The sequence below is a fragment of the Bubalus bubalis genome, chromosome 10, assembly GCF_019923935.1.
Source record: "Bubalus bubalis isolate 160015118507 breed Murrah chromosome 10, NDDB_SH_1, whole genome shotgun sequence".
Classification (NCBI taxonomy): domain Eukaryota; kingdom Metazoa; phylum Chordata; class Mammalia; order Artiodactyla; family Bovidae; genus Bubalus; species Bubalus bubalis.
In genome coordinates this window covers 64,438,955-64,458,265 of record NC_059166.1, presented here as the reverse complement: position 1 = coordinate 64,458,265, position 19,311 = coordinate 64,438,955, and the positions used below count along the sequence as shown (strand labels likewise).

The window sequence follows — 19,311 nt, the reverse complement described above, 5'->3', positions numbered from 1 at the left end:
CAGAACAGCAGAGCTATTTCCCCATAGTTCTCCTCGCCCCCAACCCCCCATATCTTTTCCAGGTAAATCTCCTTTTGGTGGTTTGAATAGGGTCTTGATTGGGCCCTGTGGTTCCCATTTTTCCCTCCTAGGGTCAGCTTTTGCCCAAACTTCTCACTCTCACTCTCTCCCCCTCTCCCCACCACTTGAACCTCCCAAGCAACCTTTGCAACCTTAAGACTTTCTGGTTAGCAAGAATCTACCCAATTATATTAAAAAAATCCATTCCAAATTGCTTATTATTTAATGGATTAATCATTCCAGTAGAATTTGCATTTCGAAAGAAAATAGAATTATTCATAGCAAAAATAAATCTTTAATGGTGTTATTTCCGGCTCTGTGGCAAGTAGGTGAGGGAAGTGCTTTGGGTGATGGGCTTTCCTCGCTTTCTAGTGTAAGTTGGCTGTTTTCGCTATTCTGCTTGTTTCTACCCAGGGAGTTCCCTTTGCCCTTCGGTTATTACAAGATGTTTCACACAGTTCTGCAAGATCCTGCCACTTCTCAGGGTCATCAGAATCCATTCTTTGTGCTCTGCTCTTGTAGGTCCCAAACGGGTGGACTTCTCTCAGAAAACAATGTTTGTGCCCAAGAGTGGAGTCTGCGTTCCCCACCTTGGGCTGCCGGGTGGACCACTTCCCAGGCACCGGCGCGCCTCTCGAGAGCCGCGACCGAAACAGACGCGGTGTTAAGGGTCTGATGGGGCGGCGGGGAGGGCGCGGGAAGTGGCGGGGCTGGGGATGGGCGCACCGTGCCACCGCGGGCTCCAGGAGCACGGCGCGCCGCGCAAGAGGCCGCGGCGGCCTGGACTCGCTAGAGGGGAAGAGAGAGGAACAGAGCCTGACCCCGCGCGCGGCTCGAGCCCTTTGACGCGCGGGAGACGCCAAAGCCCGGGCGGGCGGGCCGGCGGGGGCCGGGCGGGGCGGGGCAGGGCACCGCTGTGCCCACAGTCCCCGGCACTAGGCGAGCTTTGCGCGTCCCGCTTCGGAGCGTGGTGCACGGCAGCACCATGGGGTCCAGTAACTTGGAGCTGATTTTTGACAGCGTGGGGCACTTCGGCAGGTAGGGAGATGGGGTAGGGGTGGGGAGGGAGGACGGTGCCGGGGGAGCTGGAGCCACGTGGGTGGAGGCGCCGCTGGGATCTGTTTCTTTCCGTTGCGGTGGGGTTCTTGCGCGCGCAGAGCTCGCGATCCGAACACATCTCCCTACCCCTCCTTTCCGGGAAAAGTCCAGAGGCCTGGGTCCTGATTCTTGGCCCTGAACCAGGGCCAGTTCGAGATCTTCTCGAACTCTGGCGGCCGGACGCCCCCAGAGCGAGCAGCAGGCGCGGGGGGCTGGCTTCGGAGTGGTGTGTGCAGGGTCCCCCGGCGCGCCCTCTGCCGGTGCCGGAGTCCGAAGCCCCGGCTGCAGAGGCCAGGTCACAGGAGGAACGCCTGTTCTTCGCAGCTCATTTCTCTTATCTGCCAAATGGGCTCCTCTTTCACTTCCCCAGACGACTGCTGTCCCGCCCTAACCCGTGGTAGAGTCTCCTTCAGTGCCTGGCAGGTATTGAATTGCTCTAGGAACAACCGTTTAAAGTTTGTTCGTTCTTTTTCTGTGTGTGTGTGTGTGTGTTTTCGATTTATGGAAACCTAGTATGTGCCAACTACACAGTGCGGAATCTTACAATGGGGTGGGGCTGAATCCTTATTTTAATGATTGGGAAACTGAGGCTGGGTCAAGGACCCAAAGCTACTGCAGGGTGGGACCTAGGTTTGACCTTTGTATGATTGTCACTCTCTTTTCATTTGTCAAATTAATTAAAAAAATTTAAAGTGTATTCATTCATTTATTTATTCATTCATTCTTGGAGAAATACTACTTTGACCCAGAACGTTTTGGGAGAAGGGGTAGCTGGGCGAGGAGCCATAGAAAGTGTGGATCCAGAGGTTTGGGGCTCAGTCAGAATCCTGGCCTGCCACTCACTGCTAAGGTGACCCTGGGAATACTGTGTCTCAGTTTCCTATGCGCAAAGTGAGAATTATAATCATTCCTGCCTTTAGCTCCCTTCCAGGCTTGTGATGAAGAGCTGATGCTGTGCTGTTCTCCAGGGTGAAAAGTTGCACAGATGTTGGTTATGATTCCCAGTGTCCACAAGAAAGCAGTGGTGAAACAGGCCGGGAAGGGGCAGGAGGCCCCAACTCTCCCCTACTTCCTCCTGATACCTGCATTATTGAATGCTCAGTTGTGCCCGGCTCTGTCCTAAGTTTTTTGTACATGTTACCTTCTTTTACCTTCACCGCAGCCCTTTGAGACTAGTGGTAATCACTCTCATTTTACACATGAGGAAACCAGGTCTTGCACCTAAATCACAAATCTCTTAGTAGCAGAGCAGAATTCGATGTCATTGGATGTCCATTGGCCTCCACAGCCCATGCTGTCAACTAGATGCTCTCCTGAGTGCAACCTGGGATTCAGCCAGGTCCTTCATTTATTATCTCATCTTATCTTCCTTGAAGCAGAATAGCATAGGGATTACAAAATCAGCTCTGGGAATGGATGTCCAAGTTCCAATCCTGGCTTACCAAGTATTAACTATATGGTCTTGCGCATTTGACTTACCACTTCCTCCTCTGTAAAATGGGGGTAATGATAGTACTACACATGTTTGTTATAAGGACTCCACATGCAGCTCTCATTTCATCCTCATGATAACCTTAAGAGGTAGTAGTTACTAATACCATTCTTTCCCCATGTATTTTAGGGATTAATCACCCTACTCAGGAGCTGTAACAAAGAGACCCCTCAATTGGATTTTGTCTCTGATAACTGTCCAGGGCAGTTGTGCTCCATGGTGTCATCCAGGGACCCAAGTGGGTGAGGCAACTCCACCATCCACAGCATCTGGGGCCGCTGCTCCGTGTCCTCACCCACATGGTCAGATGTGGCTCCGTGTGGTGGGAGAAAGGGAGAATGGGTCTGGGGAGACAGCTCTTAGGCAGTCACAGTAGAGTATGCAAAATCTTATCATTCTGTAAGTTATCAATAAATCGTGACTATTATTGTTACCTGAGTCCCCATTCTGGTAGGAAAGGTAGATTGTGACAGCTACTTATAGGAAGGAAAAGGGCAACATGTCCATGCTTATAGCAAAAGGTGAAAATAGTGTGACCATATCATAGCAGCCCATATTTTCTCTGGCATTTGCTCTCATTGGTCTCTTTATTGTCTATAAATAGAGAGGGAGGTTATTGTGTATTGTTATCTAGTCTTAGGGAAACCTAGTGACTATGTTAAGTAGAAAGCCCTAATTGTCTCTCATTTCTCACTGGTCATTTCTAAGATGAGGAAACACTGTCCAAATCACCTTTAAAAGAGGAAAGCAGGACACCTAAGAAGAATTATGTGTTGTTCAATACAAAATACAAGTTTGTATTGAAGTTACAAACTCTTCACGGTTTAAGCCCCATGTCAGAGGGAATTGAGGAAACTGAGATTCAGGAATAGTGTTGAGGGAACTAAGAGCCTGGATCTTTGAGTTATCTTGGAATAAGGACAGAGAGAGTTTAAAATTTCAGAGTTGGAATGATGAGCCTGTGGCTGACTTAGATGTATGGGTATAGGTGGTGGCTTTTTTTTTTTTTTTTCGGTCAGTATATGACCCTTTACCCACTCCAGTGTTCTTGCCTGGAGAATCCCAGGGATGGTGGAGCCTGGTAGGCTGCCAGTCTATGGGGTCGCACAGAGTTGAACACGACTGAAGTGACTTAGCAGCAGCATATGACCCTTTTAGGCTCTTTTTTGACTTCACCTTATGAACATCATAGTATCTAACACTTACACGTACATAAAGGGTAAGGATCTTGCCCAAAAGACCCATGTGGTAAGTAACCGGAAACAAGCTTCAAACCTTGATAGTCTGGTTCTGGAGTCCATACTGTTAACCACAGTGGTATAATACTAGTTATGTTTTACTATGGGCTACCTCGGTAGTGCTAGTGTTAAAGAACCTGCCTGCCAATGTAGGAGACATAAGAGACGCAGGTTCAATCCCTAGGTGGGGAAGATACTGAAGGAGGGCATGGAAGCCCACTCCAGCATTCTTGCCTAGAGAATCCCCATGGACAGAGGAGCCTGGCAGGCTATGGTCCATGGGGTCACAGTTAGACACGACTGAAGCGATTTAGCACATACGCAGGCATGTTCTATTATATAGAATGACATCAATCTAGGACTGAATGTAATTTTCTTTACCTGTCACCCAGATAGCATAGGTCTGTTTCCTGGAGGTTCTGGTCATCTTTCTTTTACTTACCTCTGGTTTTTCTGTCTATTCTTTTTCTATTAGTGTTTCTCTTGGCTGTGGGCATAGTGATGTGTTGTGTCTAAGTCTGTTGTTCTGAAGGAGCCTTGGGCTGGGTAGACACTTGGTGGACAGCAATCTTTATAAGGGAGAAGATGATTTGTTAGAATGCTAGACACCTAAGGAAGTAGGATTTTCTTTTTTTGAGGAAGTTATCCCTGTGACTTCCCTGGTGGCTCAGGTGGTAAAGAATCCTCCTGCAACGCGGGAGACCTGGGCTTGATCCCTGGGTCAGGAAAATCCCCTGGAGAAGGGAATGGCAACCCACTCCAGTACTCTTGCCTGGAAAATTCCATGGACAGAGGAGCCTTTTGGGCTACAGTCCATGGAGTCACAAAGAGTCAGACATGACCAAGAGACTAAGCAGAGCACATCCTTGTGACAGGAAAAGGGAAATTTGAACTGAAAGTGTGCTTAAGACCTTCTCAGCACCTGTGGGTGGGGCAGAGAAGACAGATTCTAGCTTCAGAGGCCTGCCAGGGGAGGTGCTCTGTTGGGGGGACTGGGTGTGAATGGAGAACGTGAATAGAGAACTCGTGCAACTCTGTGGAAAAAACTAGTGACAACCATGGGGTTCAGGCTGGCTGGGGAAGGAGTGAGGCCAGGAAGGTGGCAGTAAACTAGAGAAGCTGGTGGGCACCAAAGGCTGGAGCCCCGAACAGTGCTGGGGATGGGGCCAATGGGAGGGGCGCGGGAGCTAGGAGGATGGGAAGCTGTGGTCAGACAATGTGAGTTTTGCAGCAGTGGGGCCTCTCCAGGTGATGAGACTACTTAGGTACCAAACCTAAACGCCTCCAGGGGCAGGCAGGTAAACTTCACACCAAACAAACTTCACAAAAAAAAATCTGTCTGCTCTTTGTGGGGACTGTGTCGAGTTTGAGCACTGGAATTTGTGAAGTGGGGAGGAGTCGAAGTATAAAAATGTATGTCATATATGATGTATGTTACCTTCTCAGTCATATTCATAGGGTTGTCGTTATGGGATGCCTCTTAGGTCCCTAACAGGATTTGGTTGCAGATGGTGACTGCAGCCATGAAATTAAAAGACGCTTACTCCTTGGAAGGAAAGTTATGACCAACCTAGACAGCATATTAAAAAGCAGAGACATTACTTTGCCAACAAAGGTCCGTCTAGTCAAGGCTATGGTTTTTCCAGTGGTCATGTATGGATGTGAGAGTTGGACTGCGAAGAAAGCTGAGTGCTGAAGAATTGATGCTTTTGAACTGTGGTGTTGGAGAAGACTCTTGAGAGTCCCTTGGACTGCAAGATCCAACCAGTCCATTCTAAAGGAGATTGGTCCTGGGTGTTCTTTGGAAGGAATGATGCTAAAGCTGAAACTCCAATACTTTGGCCACCTCATGTGAAGAGTGGACTCATTGGAAAAGACTCTGATGCTGGGAGGGATTGGGGGCAGGAGGAAAAGGGGAGGACAGAGGATGAGATGGCTGGATGGCATCACTGACTCGATGGACGTGAGTTTGAGTGAACTCCAAGAGTTGGTGATGGACAGTGAGGCCTGGCATGCTGGGATTCATGGGGTTGCAAAGAGTCAGACACAACTGAGCGACTGAACTGAACTGAACTGAACTGATGCCTTTATTCAAGCTAAGCATAATGAAGACCCTTCTCCATTTTTGCCTATGTGTATGTGTGTGTGTGTGTTTTTAGCTCATAGGTCAGCTATAATAACTTGTTTCTTTTCCTCTCTCTTTGCAGATACCAAATATTCCTCTATTTTATATGTGCCTTCCAGAATATCTCTTGTGGTATCCACTACTTGGCTTCTGTGTTCTTGTCAGTGTCCCCCCAGCATACCTGTAGGCCCCCAGGCAATGTGAGTCAGGTTCTTTTCCAAGACCTCTCTACTTGGCAGTTGGAGGACGTCTGGACCCAGTTCTCCGTGGGCCGTGAGGATCACATCCTCGTGCAGCTGCAGGACGGGGAGATCTGGGAGCTTACCAGCTGTCAGAGGTTCCGGAGGGATGAGCAGTCGAGTCTGGACTATGAGTACAGCGGCCAGAAGAGCAGCTTCCCTTGCTTGGATGGCTACATCTACGACAGAAGCAAGTGGCTCAGCACTGTGGTGACCCAGTGGGACCTGGTGTGTAACCGAGAGTGGTTTGGAAGGCTGATCCAGCCCACGTTTATGTTTGGAGTCCTGCTGGGAGCAGTGATCTTTGGCTACCTCTCCGACAGGTAACATGAAGTCTTTTGTGTTGTTCCATCCATCAGTGTAGGGTTCGTTTTCTCATCTCATTGTCTTAGGGGACAGGGAATTATGTTCAAAACTTTAGTCATTTTCATACTTCCTATCTAAATACGTACTTCTTTGCTGATCTGGTATTTAGGGACACAAAATAACATTAAGGGGATGGGTTCTGAAGACAGTCCGCCTGTGTTCTGCCATTAGCTGTGGACCTTGGCTCATTGCCCGACCTGCATTTCAGAATCTTGTGTGTAAGCTGGCAATGAAAATAACAATACTCATCTCAGAGGGTTATTGCAAAATTAACACAGAAAAAGTACCTTGGACATATAACCACTCAGTAGCTACTGGTTATTACTTTGAACATTTTTTATTTAAATAGACTTGCTTTTTAGGAGGATAGTCTGGCCCTATGCAGTGATGTCTATGAAATTTTGTGATGTAGCAACCAAATTTTTAAAAAATATACTTTAAAATGAACATATAGCTCTTAAAATAAGGCAAAGTTCATCTGTGTATGGACATGGACCACACTTTTAGTGCCTGTCCCAGAGCACAGAGATAAACTTATTTATTTGACACCATTGTTGTGAATTTTACAGGCATGTCCTGGGCACTGGGAACCTAAATACAACTGCTTAGGTCAGAAATCCCTGCCCTCAGTGTGTGCTAATCACATGGGACCAACAAACACATCGAAAGAAAAATTATAGGGCTTTGTTGTGTCTGGGGCCATATTAGAAGTGAAGGCCATGGAGACAAAGACTGCTGCTGCTAAGTCGCTTCAGTTGTGTCCAACTCTGTGTGACCCCATGGACGGCAGCCCACCAGGCTCTGCTGTCCCTGGGATTCTCCAGGCAAGAACGCTGGAGTGGGTTGCCATTTCCTTCTCCAATGCAGGAAAGTGAAAAGTGAAAGTGAAGTCGCTCAGTTGTGCCTGACTCTTACCGACCCCATGGACTGCAGCCCACCAGCCTCTTCCGTCCATGGGATTTTCCAGGCAAGAGTACTGGAGTCGGGTGCCATTGCCTTCTCCACTATGGAAGCCTAAAGGGAGGAGGACCCAGGTCTTTCCCCTCACCTCCCACATCCCCTTCAGGAGATGGGGTTTGAATAATGAAATTGCAACAGAAGTGGAGTCTATTAGTAAAATAGTTATTATTTGGTGACTGAAGTTACCATTTCAGTTTTTAAGAATCTTCTGCTTCATAAACTTCCTGGGAAGGATGGAAGTTGGGTTGTCAGTGGGGAGAGGAGCAAGACAGGAGTCAAGGAGATAGATACTCCCTTTTGGAAAGTCCATCAGTGGAGGAAATGCAAGATGCAAGGTGGCTACAGGAATGATGGGAATCCAGAGAAGGTTCTTGTCTTTGGCTAGAAGAGACTTCAACTGAAAGGGAGGAGTCAGAGGAGTAATTGGTAGAAGTAATTGGTAGAATAAGGCCTCAGAGGAGATGGGAAGAGACATGATCCAATACAAAGATTGCAGAATGTATTTGAAGAGAAAAGGGTGTATGTCTCTGGATAGGAGGGAAGGAAAAAAGGCTGCAGGCAGCAGCAGGTCTTGTTGGCAGCTGGGCAGAGCAGGAAATTGCAGAGCTTTCTCTTTGATGTTCTCTGTTCTCTGCTCACCATCAAGAGAGTTGCTCATCTGTTACAGAGAACAAAAACGTTGTGGGTAGAAGAGGGATGGATGAAAATAGTTTAAAATGACATTCAGGGCTCAAATGAGATTGGGAAACCTTTATATGTAGGGCCAGCAATCCCTGTTAGTGCCCGTGGGAGCAGAGCAGGCTGAGGCTGTGAATTTGAGAGTTTCCAATTTGCTTACATACTCTCTGCCACAATGGGCAAACCTGTTGCTTGGAATCTCAGGACTGTATTCTTTTGCCTTAAAATGATCTGTCAGGGACTTCTCACAGGGAGAAAATATTTGCAAATCATATAGCTAATGACAGTCCAGTATCTAGAATACATAAAAAACTCTTATAACTCAACAATAAAAACACCAATAACCCAATTCAAAAATGGACAAATGATTTGGATGGATATTTCGCCAAAGAATATATACAAATGGGCAATAAGCACATATAAAAATGTTCAACATCAATAGCCATTAGGGAAATGTAAATCAATACTATAGTGAGATACCCCTGGTCACTAGAATGGCTGTAATCAAAAAGACAGTTAATAACAAGTGTTGTCAATAACAAGTGTGGATATGGAGAAATTGGTGGGATGATAGAATTGGGGCAGCCACCCGGGAAAACAGTTTGGCAGCTCCTCAAAAATTAAACATAAAGTTAGCATATGACCCAGCAATTCCACCCCTAGGTACATATCCAAGAGAATTGAAAACATAACTTGACATAAAATCTTGTTCACAAATGTTCATGGCAGCATTATTCATTATAGCCAAAAAAGTGGAAACAATGTCCAAATATCCATCTAGGGATGAATGGATGAACAAAACGTGGTATAGCCATGCAATGGAATATTGTGTATTAGTTGCTCAGTCGTGTCTCACTCTTTTGTGACCCCGTGGACTGTAGACCACCAGGCTTCTCTGTCCATGGAATTCTCCAGGCAAGAATACAGGAGTGGGTTGCCATTCTCTTCTCCAATGGAATGTTATTGAGTCATAAAAAGGAATGAAGTACAGTAACATGGATGAACCTTGAAAGCATAATAAAATAAGCCAAGTCTTATAGTGTGCAATTCCATTTATATAGAATGTCCAGAAGAGACAACTCTATAAAGATAGAAAGTAGATTGTGGCTGTCAGGGGACAGAGGGAACAGAGAATAAGAAATGATGATTCCTGGGTGCAGAGTTTCTTTTTGGAGGGATGAAAATGTCTTGGAACTAGATAGTGATGAGTTGCACAACTCTGTGAATCCACTAAAAAGCCACTGAATTGTATACTTTAAAACTGTGGTCCCCAGCCTTTTTGACATCAGGGACTGGTTTCATGGGAGACAATTTTCCCATGGACCGGGGCAGGTGGGGGACGGTTTCAGGATGATTCAAGTGCATTACATTTATTGTGCACTTTATTTCTATTCTAATGCTGCTGCTGATCTGATCTGACAGGAGGTACAGGTCTGCAGCCTGAAGGTTGGGGATCCCTGCTTTAAAAGACTGGATTTTATATCATGTGAATTACATCTCACTTTTCAAATCTGCAGGCATGTAATTGTTATTTGTTTGCTTTTTAAAGAAGGAAATGCCCTTCCCAATTATGAAAATATAGGGCAAATAGGCAACTTATTCTGCTAGCAGAATGTCGCTAGACTTCTGTTTTTAGAGGGACTTGTTAAGAGTTGCCTCCCCCTTGGTGGGCAGAGCCAGCCCAGCAGGGAAGATGATCCAGCAGGTGACAGAGCAGGTCCTGACAGGGAAAGGACAGATCTTCCCTCTCCTTCCTTCTAACCCCAGGTTAGGAGGTCCTTTAGGGACCACCCAGAGTGATTGTGTGTGTATATTAGTAGCTCAGGTGGAGACTTGGCCACTGAAAAACTGACCTTTTGAAAAAATTGTGTGTTAACTCATGATTTACCCAAAGTAAATAAGTCAAATACATAAGCTACTAAAAATATAGGTAAATTTTATCTTTCTTGAATTAGAGTGGATGTTTTAAACTGTTGCAGCCACACCTTGCTCCTTCCACTGTGTGATTCTTATTTTTCAGGGCAGGAAGACGACTTGTTTTGTGGGCCTCAAGCACCGGTGTATTTTTGTTTGGCATAGCGGCGGCATTCACATTTGATTATTACAGCTTCATAGTCGCACGCTTTCTTCTTGCTATCGTGAGTTGGGTTGTTGTTGGGGTTTCTGTTTGTTTGTTTGTTTTTGCCTCTTTAATCCCACTGCAGTATTTTTTATATTAAACCTTAACTCTCTTAGTTGTGCTTATTTAGAATCTAGTGAGATAGAGATCAAGGACTAATCTTTGTTCACTGCCCAAGTCTTTCTGTAGAATATTAGTGCCCTATGCTTAGAATGGAAGCTGTTAAATGAAAAATTATTGCTTAGCAGGCTGAAACGTTTCATTTGACTCTGTGCCTGACATTGTGATCCACATTCCACCATTACCAGCAGCAGGGATCTGTGAGACATCACTTCCAGTTGGCATTTTACTAGGGATTCTGGCCAATTGTTGTTGTTGTTTACTTGCTCAGTCATGTTTGACTCTTTTGCAACTCCATGGACTGTAGCCCACCAGGCTCCTCTGTCCATGAGAATCCCATGGATTCTCCAGCCAAGAATACTGGAGTGGATTGCCATTTCCTCCTCCAGGGGATCTTCTTGACCTAGGGATCGAACCCTTGTCTCCTGCATTGGCAGGAGTATTCTTTACCTCTGAGCCACCAGGGAAGCCCATTCTAGCCAATACTGTAAGGCAAAAGATAGAGAAGAGACAGGGAGAATGAGAGGGAGAGAGGAAAGCACAAGGGGACAAAAAGAAAAAAAGTCATTATTTATACCCATTACAAATAATAGCTACCAATTATTTTACTTCTGAGCAGTTTGTCAGTCTAGATATATGCACGAGCCAAACAGACAGTTAAGGCATATTGTTAAGAATGTCATGTGTATAACGTGCAGGAAGGGTGAAAACAAAGCTTCAGACCTTTTTGTTCTGGGGAACAGGGGAGGATAGTGGAAAGGGCATGTGTTTGAATTCCAGCATTGTTATATATTGGCTTCTCGGCTGTGTGACCTTGGGCAAATGCCTTATCCTCTTTGAACCTTAACTTCTGGTCTGTAAACTGTAGAAAAGAATACCTATTTCACTGGGTTATTACCAGGACTCACTTGAGATTCAGGGAAATGTCCGCAGTTCAGTACCTGGCATGGAGTAAAGCTGACTGTTGCTGGAAGTGGACCAGGGAGTTTCCACACTCAGTGAGGCTTCCGGACAGGCTCCACACTACCTCACAGCAGCAACAGCGATTCTTTTTTGGAGGTCACTGTTCAAGGATAACAGAGTGAAGTTTTCTCTTCTGGAGGAGCTTGTGATCTTGCTAAACACAGAGCAGGGCATGCATCCCCTCTCATCGGAGCAGATGACCTAAGGATGTGGGGAGAAGCCAAGGACTTCAACCTCAGAAGAAGAGGTCACTGTGCCCCCTCCAAGGGCAAAGTGGTATATTCTCTTTTGGAGTCTTCATCAACAGCTAGGAAGGGTCCCTAAGAAGCCACATTTAGATGGTCAAGGATAGAAGGATGCATTAAAAACAATTTAGGAGAATCGAAGGTGCTGTTTCTTTAAAAAGTGTAATATTTTTGGGAATGCAGAGAGTTTTTAACACAAGAGATAACAACCAGCAGTTCTGTCTCCACTAAGGACAGAATAAGAGGAAATGACTCTGTTGCTGCAGGGTGAGGTTTGATAATAGACCTTCTGGTGGGAATGATTGTATAACAGAGGCAAAGATAGGTCTTGAGAGAGTGTGGAGTCCTCTTTTGGAATAATTAAGAGAATAATTCTAAAATCTTCTTGGTCTTGCGAAATACCTTGAGTTGATTTCCAAAGCCAAGAAAATCAGACAGCCACCCATAGAATAAATACTTCTGTAAAATGTGTTGTTAATTTTCTGTGGCTCTTTCCTTTGGTTTTTATGGGAAATATATTTGTGATGCAATTCTGATTAGGGAAGATGCAGGCAGATTCATTTACTCAGCACATTTATTGATCTACGTACAGTCATGCTAAATAAACCTGACCAGGATGTTTCAATAACCCTGTAGTGTAGCAGGAAGGCAAGATGCTGACAGACCATTGTAAAAAATCCATACAGTGTTGACAGTAAGGACCAGCAGTGGGGGGAGGGGTTCCACACAGTGGGGGATGGGATGGGGAGTCTAGAGAGTCAGGGTCTTTTTAGTCTGAGGGATAGGTGAGAGAAGAACCTTATAGGCAGAGGAAGTAGCAAGTGAGAAGGCCCAGAGATGTGAAGGAACTTAAGGTCTACATACCAGGAGAATAGAGAGGAGATGAAATGCATGGTGAGGCTGAAGGAGAGAGAGCTGACTAGGTAGACCTTGTAAGATGACAAAGGGTTTGCTTGGTTTCCTAAAGGTAAGGAGAATCCTCTAAAGGGGTTCAGTGAATTCAGCGATGAAGTGGTCATTCTGACTGCTGTGTCAGGGGTGGGGTCAGGGTAGATGTGAGGAATTGAGTATTATTACTGGAGGAGACAGGTGCGAATGGGATCAAGGAATCTTTCGGAATTATTCAGGCAGTTGTGCATGGATTGTTTGAACCCAGTGACAGAAGTAACTGGTAAAAGTGGGAGGGAACTCCGAAAGAACTGGCCTTGAAAAAAACATCTTGAAGACCGATGTTATAGCTTACCTTAGTGGGGAATTAAAGGGGAAATTTGTAGTGTTTGAAGGTTTAAATTTACCAAACCACTGGATTCTTCAATATGGGAAGCCTCATTATCAGGCTTCATTATCTGAGTCTTGCAATTACAAGGTTGCATGGGGAAATAAAAGCTCAAAATGTGCAACTGACCATTCATACAGTCATCCCTATCAAGCACCTCTCTGCTTACTGCTACTGGGCTAACCTCTTTCCAACTCTGATGCAAAATGAAATTGCAGATCTTACAAAAGATGCTAAACTACAAAGAGTCTTTGAAAGCAGTGGGAGAAAACTGCCTGAATGCTACACAGATCCCTTGACCAACTGGGACCTGGCAGAGATAGACCAATTAACTTTTGAAGAAATGAATATCCATAAAGATAATGACAAGACAAGCCTTCAAAACAGTATGATTTGAATATCAAAGGATTAAGAGAGGACTTTGGGGAAGTCAGTGGTACCCCAGAATAATTTTTCAAAAATTAATTTTATGATTTAGTTTATATTAATAAAAGTCAAATGTGAAATAATTTTGTAGAACTTCTAGTCCTTTCACCACCACCCTCCTCCACAAAAAAATCCATTTGTTTCATTCTTTGTTTATTCCCTGGGTAGTCACATAGTGTTATTATAATCTGAATTTCGTTAAATTTAATATAGGCCTGCTTTTAAAATAAAGTTTTTCCTCCATTCTTTTTACTGTGCTAAAATGCATATTTTATTATTTACCATCATAACTATTTTTAAGTATCTACAGTTCAGTGATATTAAATACATTCATACTGTTGTACAACCATCCCCACCATCCAACTCCAGAATTCTTTTTGTCTTGCAAATCTGAAAGTCTATATTCATTAAACAGTAGCTCCCCATACTCCTTTCCCCCCAAGCCCCTAGCAACCACCATTCTACTTTCTGTGTCTGTGAATTTGACTACTCTAGATACTAGGCCTGATATAAATGGAATCATACAATATTTGTCTTTTTGTGATTAGCTTATTTCACTTAGTGTAATGTCCTCAAAGTTAATTCATGTTGGAGCATATGTCAGAATATTCTTTTCTTAAAGCTAAATAATACTCCATTGTGTATTATCTATTCATCTGTTGATGGATTGCTGTTGATGGGAGCTTGGATTGCTTCCGTATTTTAGCTACTGTGAATAATGCTGTTATGAACATAAGTGTAAAAATATTTCTTTGAGATCCCACTTTAAATTCTTTTGGGTATATTCCCAAAATGGGATTGCTGGATCATAAGGCAATTATATTTTTAGTTTTTTGAGGACTCTCCATACTGTTTTCCATAGTGGTTGTACCATTTTACATTTCTACCAGCAGTGCATAAGGGTTCTGATTTCTCCATATCCTCACCAACACTTACTTTATTTTATTTTATACTAGCCATCCTAATGTCCATGAGGTGGCATATCAAATCATGATTTTGATTTGCTTTTCACCTAATGATTAGTGATGCTGAGCATCTTTTCATTGCTTAATGGCCATTCCTGTATTTTCTTTGGAGGAATCTGAGCCCATTGTTGAATTTGATTGTCTGTTTGGTTAGCAGATATTTGGTCCTATCCAAACCATCCATAAGACATTTGGTCCATACCAAAAGGTAGTTGATATCTGATCTTATCCAAAACCATTTGGCTTGGACCAAATATACTTATAGGTCTTTTGGGTAGGACCAAATTTCCAGGACCTTTTGGTGTGGACTGTTTTATGAATGTTTCTGACAGGACCAAATATCATGTAAGGTTTTGTTTTACTGTTGAGTTTTAGAAGTTCTCTGTGTATTCTGGATATTAGTCTCTTATCAGATATATGATTTGCATATCTCTTGTTCCATAAGTTGCCTTTTCACTCCAGTGATAGTGTCTTTTGATGCATAGACGTTTTGAATTTCCCCAAAATCCAATTTGTCTGTTTTGTTGTTGTTGTTGTTGCATGTCAAAATGAAATTTTAATCAAATCATTTTTCTTCTCACTAATTACTATGCAAATGGTTTGTTCCCATTTAGAATTTAGGATTTAATAAAAAAGGCTCTTCTGTGTATAAAGGAAATGAAGCAAAAGGCAGTGTCTAACATTTATATCATGCAAAACCACTCAAGCTTTGCCTTTTGGGGTAGACAGGGTGTGGGGAGATGAGAGGACACGTTTAAAGAAGAAGGATGGATTGGATTAAATTCCATTGTATGAATGTGATATGGGTTTCAGAAAACAAAGCTTTCTTTTCTTTCTGGTGTGATTTGCAGAGGGTCAAACTCCTTAGTAGTTATGTATGTGACCTTAAATCTGGCCCACCCTCCCTGCTTTGTTTTGCAGTCTGGAAGTGGCTATCTCGTGGTGGTGTTTGTCTATGTGACAGAATTTGTCGGCATGAAGTCTCGGACGTGGGCGTCCATCCACTTGCATTCCTTTTTTGCTTTTGGAACCATGGTGGTGGCTTTGACGGGCTACTTCGTCAGGACCTGGTGGATCTATCAGATAGTCCTCTCCTCCGTGACTGTCCCCTTTGTCTTGTGCTGTTGGATGCTCCCAGAGACACCTTTTTGGCTTATCTCAGGGGGAAAATATGAAGAAGCACAAAAAGTAATCGATACGATGGCCAAGTGGAATAGGACGAGATCCTGTAAACTGTCAGAACTTTTGTCACTGGATCATGATGGTTCTGCTGGTAGTAAGCCCTCTCAAGTTGAGAAGCACACCCTGTCAGAACTGTTCTATGACTGGAGTATTGGAACAAGGACACTTATTCTTTGGCTGATTTGGTTCACGGGGTGTTTGGGGTTCTACACCTTCTCCTTGAATTCTGTTCATTTGGGAGGCAGTGAATATTTAAATCTCTTCCTTATGGGTAAGTGGTTAAACTATATTAAGTGTAGCTGCAAAGTGAAATTTCTACCAAGTTTTGAGAGTGTTTCTATTGTCTTTATTTCTACCAGGAACAACACTGCCGGCTATGTCATTATGGTCTTTTTTAGTATTGTGTGTGTGTGTGTGTGTGTGTGTAGCTCAGTCATGTCCGACTCTTTGTGACCCCATGGACTGTAGCCCTCCAGATGCCTCTGTCCAGAATTTTCCAGGCAAGAATACTGGAGTGGGCAACCATTCCTTCTCCAGGAGATCTTCCTGACCCAGAGATTGAACCTGGGTCTCCTGCACTGCAGACAAATTCTTTACCATCTGAGACACCAGGGAAGCCCCTTTTAGTGTTACACAGGTATATATTTTCTTTTAAAAAAATGCAAAATTGAAGACTTGAGTCCCTCCTTCCTTTCCTGCCTCTTCTTGCTTACTTCCTTCCTTTAAGCCCATTGCCATCCCAGAACTGTAGTTCAGAGGTACCTTCTATAACCTTTGGCCTGTAATTTCAGATTTCTTTTTATGCATCTCCATACATTTGTACAGATAAATGTTTATATTTTAACATAAATGAGATTATTCACTACATATTGTTCTTTGCAAGTTTCATTCCTTTTAAAATTTAACATGTCTTGGAGATCTTCTGGCATCTTTCTACCTTCTAATTTAGGAATTTTAGTCAGTAAATAACCTAAACACATGCAACTGTAGTTTATGATGTCATGCTTCTTTTAATTCAGTGGCGGGTTAAAATAGCTCTGAAGCTGTGATAGCCTGAGGTGTGACTCCTAACCAAATTCACACCAGACATGAGAGAATTATCAGAAATGCATTTGTGCAGCTGGTTATTTCTGTGTAGGCTACTTGCATTTGATATTATCCCCAGAAAAGTTTGCTTTAAAATTGTTATACATAAATATCATCCTTTCTCATTAAAGTGCTCTGATGAGACACCTGTTTTTGTTGGTTCTAGCACAAAGGAATTATAAGTCATTTTAAGAAAAAAAAGAACTACTCTTTTTTAGAGGGGACAGACCAACAAGTTTATAAAAAGAGCCCATCTTGACTTCAAACACATTTTATGAACAAGTGAACGCATTCTATGTGTCAGTTTGAGAAACAGGGATTGAACCCGGGTCTCCCGCATTGTAGGCAGACGCTTTCCCATCTGAGCCACCAGGGAAGCCCAGTATTTCTAGAACAGAGCAGCAAATGGTAGCAGAATCAAGTGGGGTGGGGTGTGACATCGGGAAGTTTAGGAATGCTGGGGTTTTAGATCTTTATGATATAGTCTGTTCAATTTGATGGAGATGTATCACTTCTCAAGGAAACAGGCAATCTCATAAATATAAAAATGTTTCCAAGACAAATAGCATTGTTTTATAGCCACTGGGCTTCCCCGATGGCTCAGGAGTAAAAAAACCTGTGGACAATGCAGGAGACGGGGATTTGATCCCTGGGTCGGGAAGATCCCCTGGAGGAGAGTATGGCAACCCACTCCAGTATTCTTGCTTGGAGAATCCCATGGACAGAGGAGCCTGGCGGGCTACAGTCTATGGGGTTGCAAAGAGTCAGACAGGACTGAAGCGACTGAGCACGCACATAGTCTCTACTACCTTTGATTTTTTCATGTCGTGACCCTTGCCAGTAGCCCTCTGCTTGTCAAGTGCTTCTAGTCAGTACTTTTGTGCTGTGCAAATTTTGAACAAGTTTTCAGCTCCTGAGACGGTCTGAGATTGGTGGGGATTTCAGTTCAGGTTTTGTGCTACTTGCAGGTGATGAATGCTACAGTAGCCTCAGGACACACGTTTGGGGTTATATGGAGATAGGGTCAGAATGGGGTCTGAGTGAGCAGAGAGATTATACATTATAAAAGTGAAGAAAATAATGGCACATTGTCCTAATCCCAGAAGGGTTCGTTGGTTGCACTATTTCTAGCCCAGACATAGTCAAGTCAAAAATATAGACGCGGCATCTCTACAACAACTCAAGAAGAATCAAGGTGAAATATACTTGACAAGGTCTCTTCAGCTTTCCCAGTAGCTGTGCAGCTTTGCTGCTGCTGCTGCTAAGTCACTTCAGTCGTGTCCGACTCTGTGCGACCCCATAGACGGAAGCCCACCAGATTCCCCCATCCCTGGGATTCTCCAGGCAAGAACTGGTTGCCATTTCCTTCTCCAATGCATGAAAGTGAAAAGTGAAAGTGAAGTCGCTCAGTCGTGCCCGACTCTTCGTGACCTCATGGACTGCAGCCTACCAGGCTCCTCCGTCCATGGGATTTTCCAGGCAAGAGTACTGGAGTGGGGTGCCATTGCCTAGGCTCCAGGAATTCAACTGGTGGCCTTGCACACAGCGCTGGAGAGAGGAGAGCTCTGAGTCAGACTTGGAGGGAATCACACATGAGGGAGGGAGGTGGCAGGAAAGGCTTGGCTTCCAAAGACCAGTCCCTGAGCTGTCACTTACTCATTTGGCTCAAGTCATTTAGTGTTGGGAATGATTGAAGGTGGGAGGAGAAGAGGACGACAGAGGATGAGATGGTTGGATGGCATCACCAACTCAATGGACATGAGTTTGAGTAAGCTCCAGCAGTTGGTGATGGACAGGGAAGCCTGGCGTGCTGCAGTCCATGGGGTCGCAAAGAGTTGGACAAAACTGAGCAACTGAACTCAGAGAAGGCAATGGCACCTCACTCCAGTACTCTTGCCTGGAAAATCCCATGGATGGAGGAGCCTGGAAGGTTGCAGTCCATGGGGTCACTGAGGGTCGGACATGACTGAGCGACTTCACTTTCACTTTTCACTTTCATGCATTGGAGAAGGAAATGGCAACCCACCCCAGTGTTCTTGCCTGGAGAATCCCAGGGACGGGGCATCCTGGTGGGCTGCTGTCTATGAGGTCGCACAGAGTCTGACACGACTGAAGTGACTCAGCAGCAGCAGCAGAGCGACTGAACTAAACTGACTGATTTAGTGTTAGTTGGAAAGTGGAGGTGATAATTCAGGCCTATTCCTAGGAGGTTCTTTTGAGAATCATTGTTTTATTTGATCTTGAAAAGTCCTTAAAAAAAAAAAAAGGCAGAGTAATAGATGAACCTACTGTTTTGGTCCAGATGCACCAGACCTTACAGCAGGGTCTGTGAAGGGGAGGCATTTTCCCTGGAGTTGTTTATTTTTCATGTTAATGAAGAGAAGGTCAAGGCTATGGTTTTTCCAGTGGTTATGTATGGATGTAAGAGTTGGACGGTGAAGAAAGCTGAGCGCCGAAGAATTGATGCTTTTGAACTGTGGTATTGGAGAAGACTCTTGAGAGTCTCTTGGACTGCAAGGAGATCCAACCAGTCCATCCTAAAGGAGATCAGTCCTGGGTGTTCATTGGAAGGACTGATGGTGAAGCTGAAACTCCAGTACTTTGGCCATCTCATGTGAAGAGTTGACTCATTGGAAAAGACCCTGATGCTGGGAGGGATTGGGGGCAGGAGGA

The 19,311-nt window shown here is 44.3% G+C and overlaps 1 protein-coding gene across 3 annotated transcripts in view; it reads left to right on the top strand.

The window, feature by feature from the left end:
• The first annotated feature begins 943 nt into the window (after positions 1–943).
• Positions 944–19,311, top strand: part of SLC22A16 (solute carrier family 22 member 16) — a 35,425-nt gene continuing 17,057 nt past the window's right edge. For all 3 annotated transcript variants that reach the window (XM_006071821.4, XM_044924405.2, XM_006071822.4), the window contains exons 1-4: positions 944–1,098; positions 6,096–6,575; positions 10,277–10,394; positions 15,292–15,823. In XM_006071821.4, coding sequence (XP_006071883.3) covers positions 1,046–1,098; positions 6,096–6,575; positions 10,277–10,394; positions 15,292–15,823 — 1,183 coding nt within the window. In that variant the 5' untranslated portion in view covers positions 944–1,045. The remainder of the gene's footprint in view (positions 1,099–6,095; positions 6,576–10,276; positions 10,395–15,291; positions 15,824–19,311) is intronic.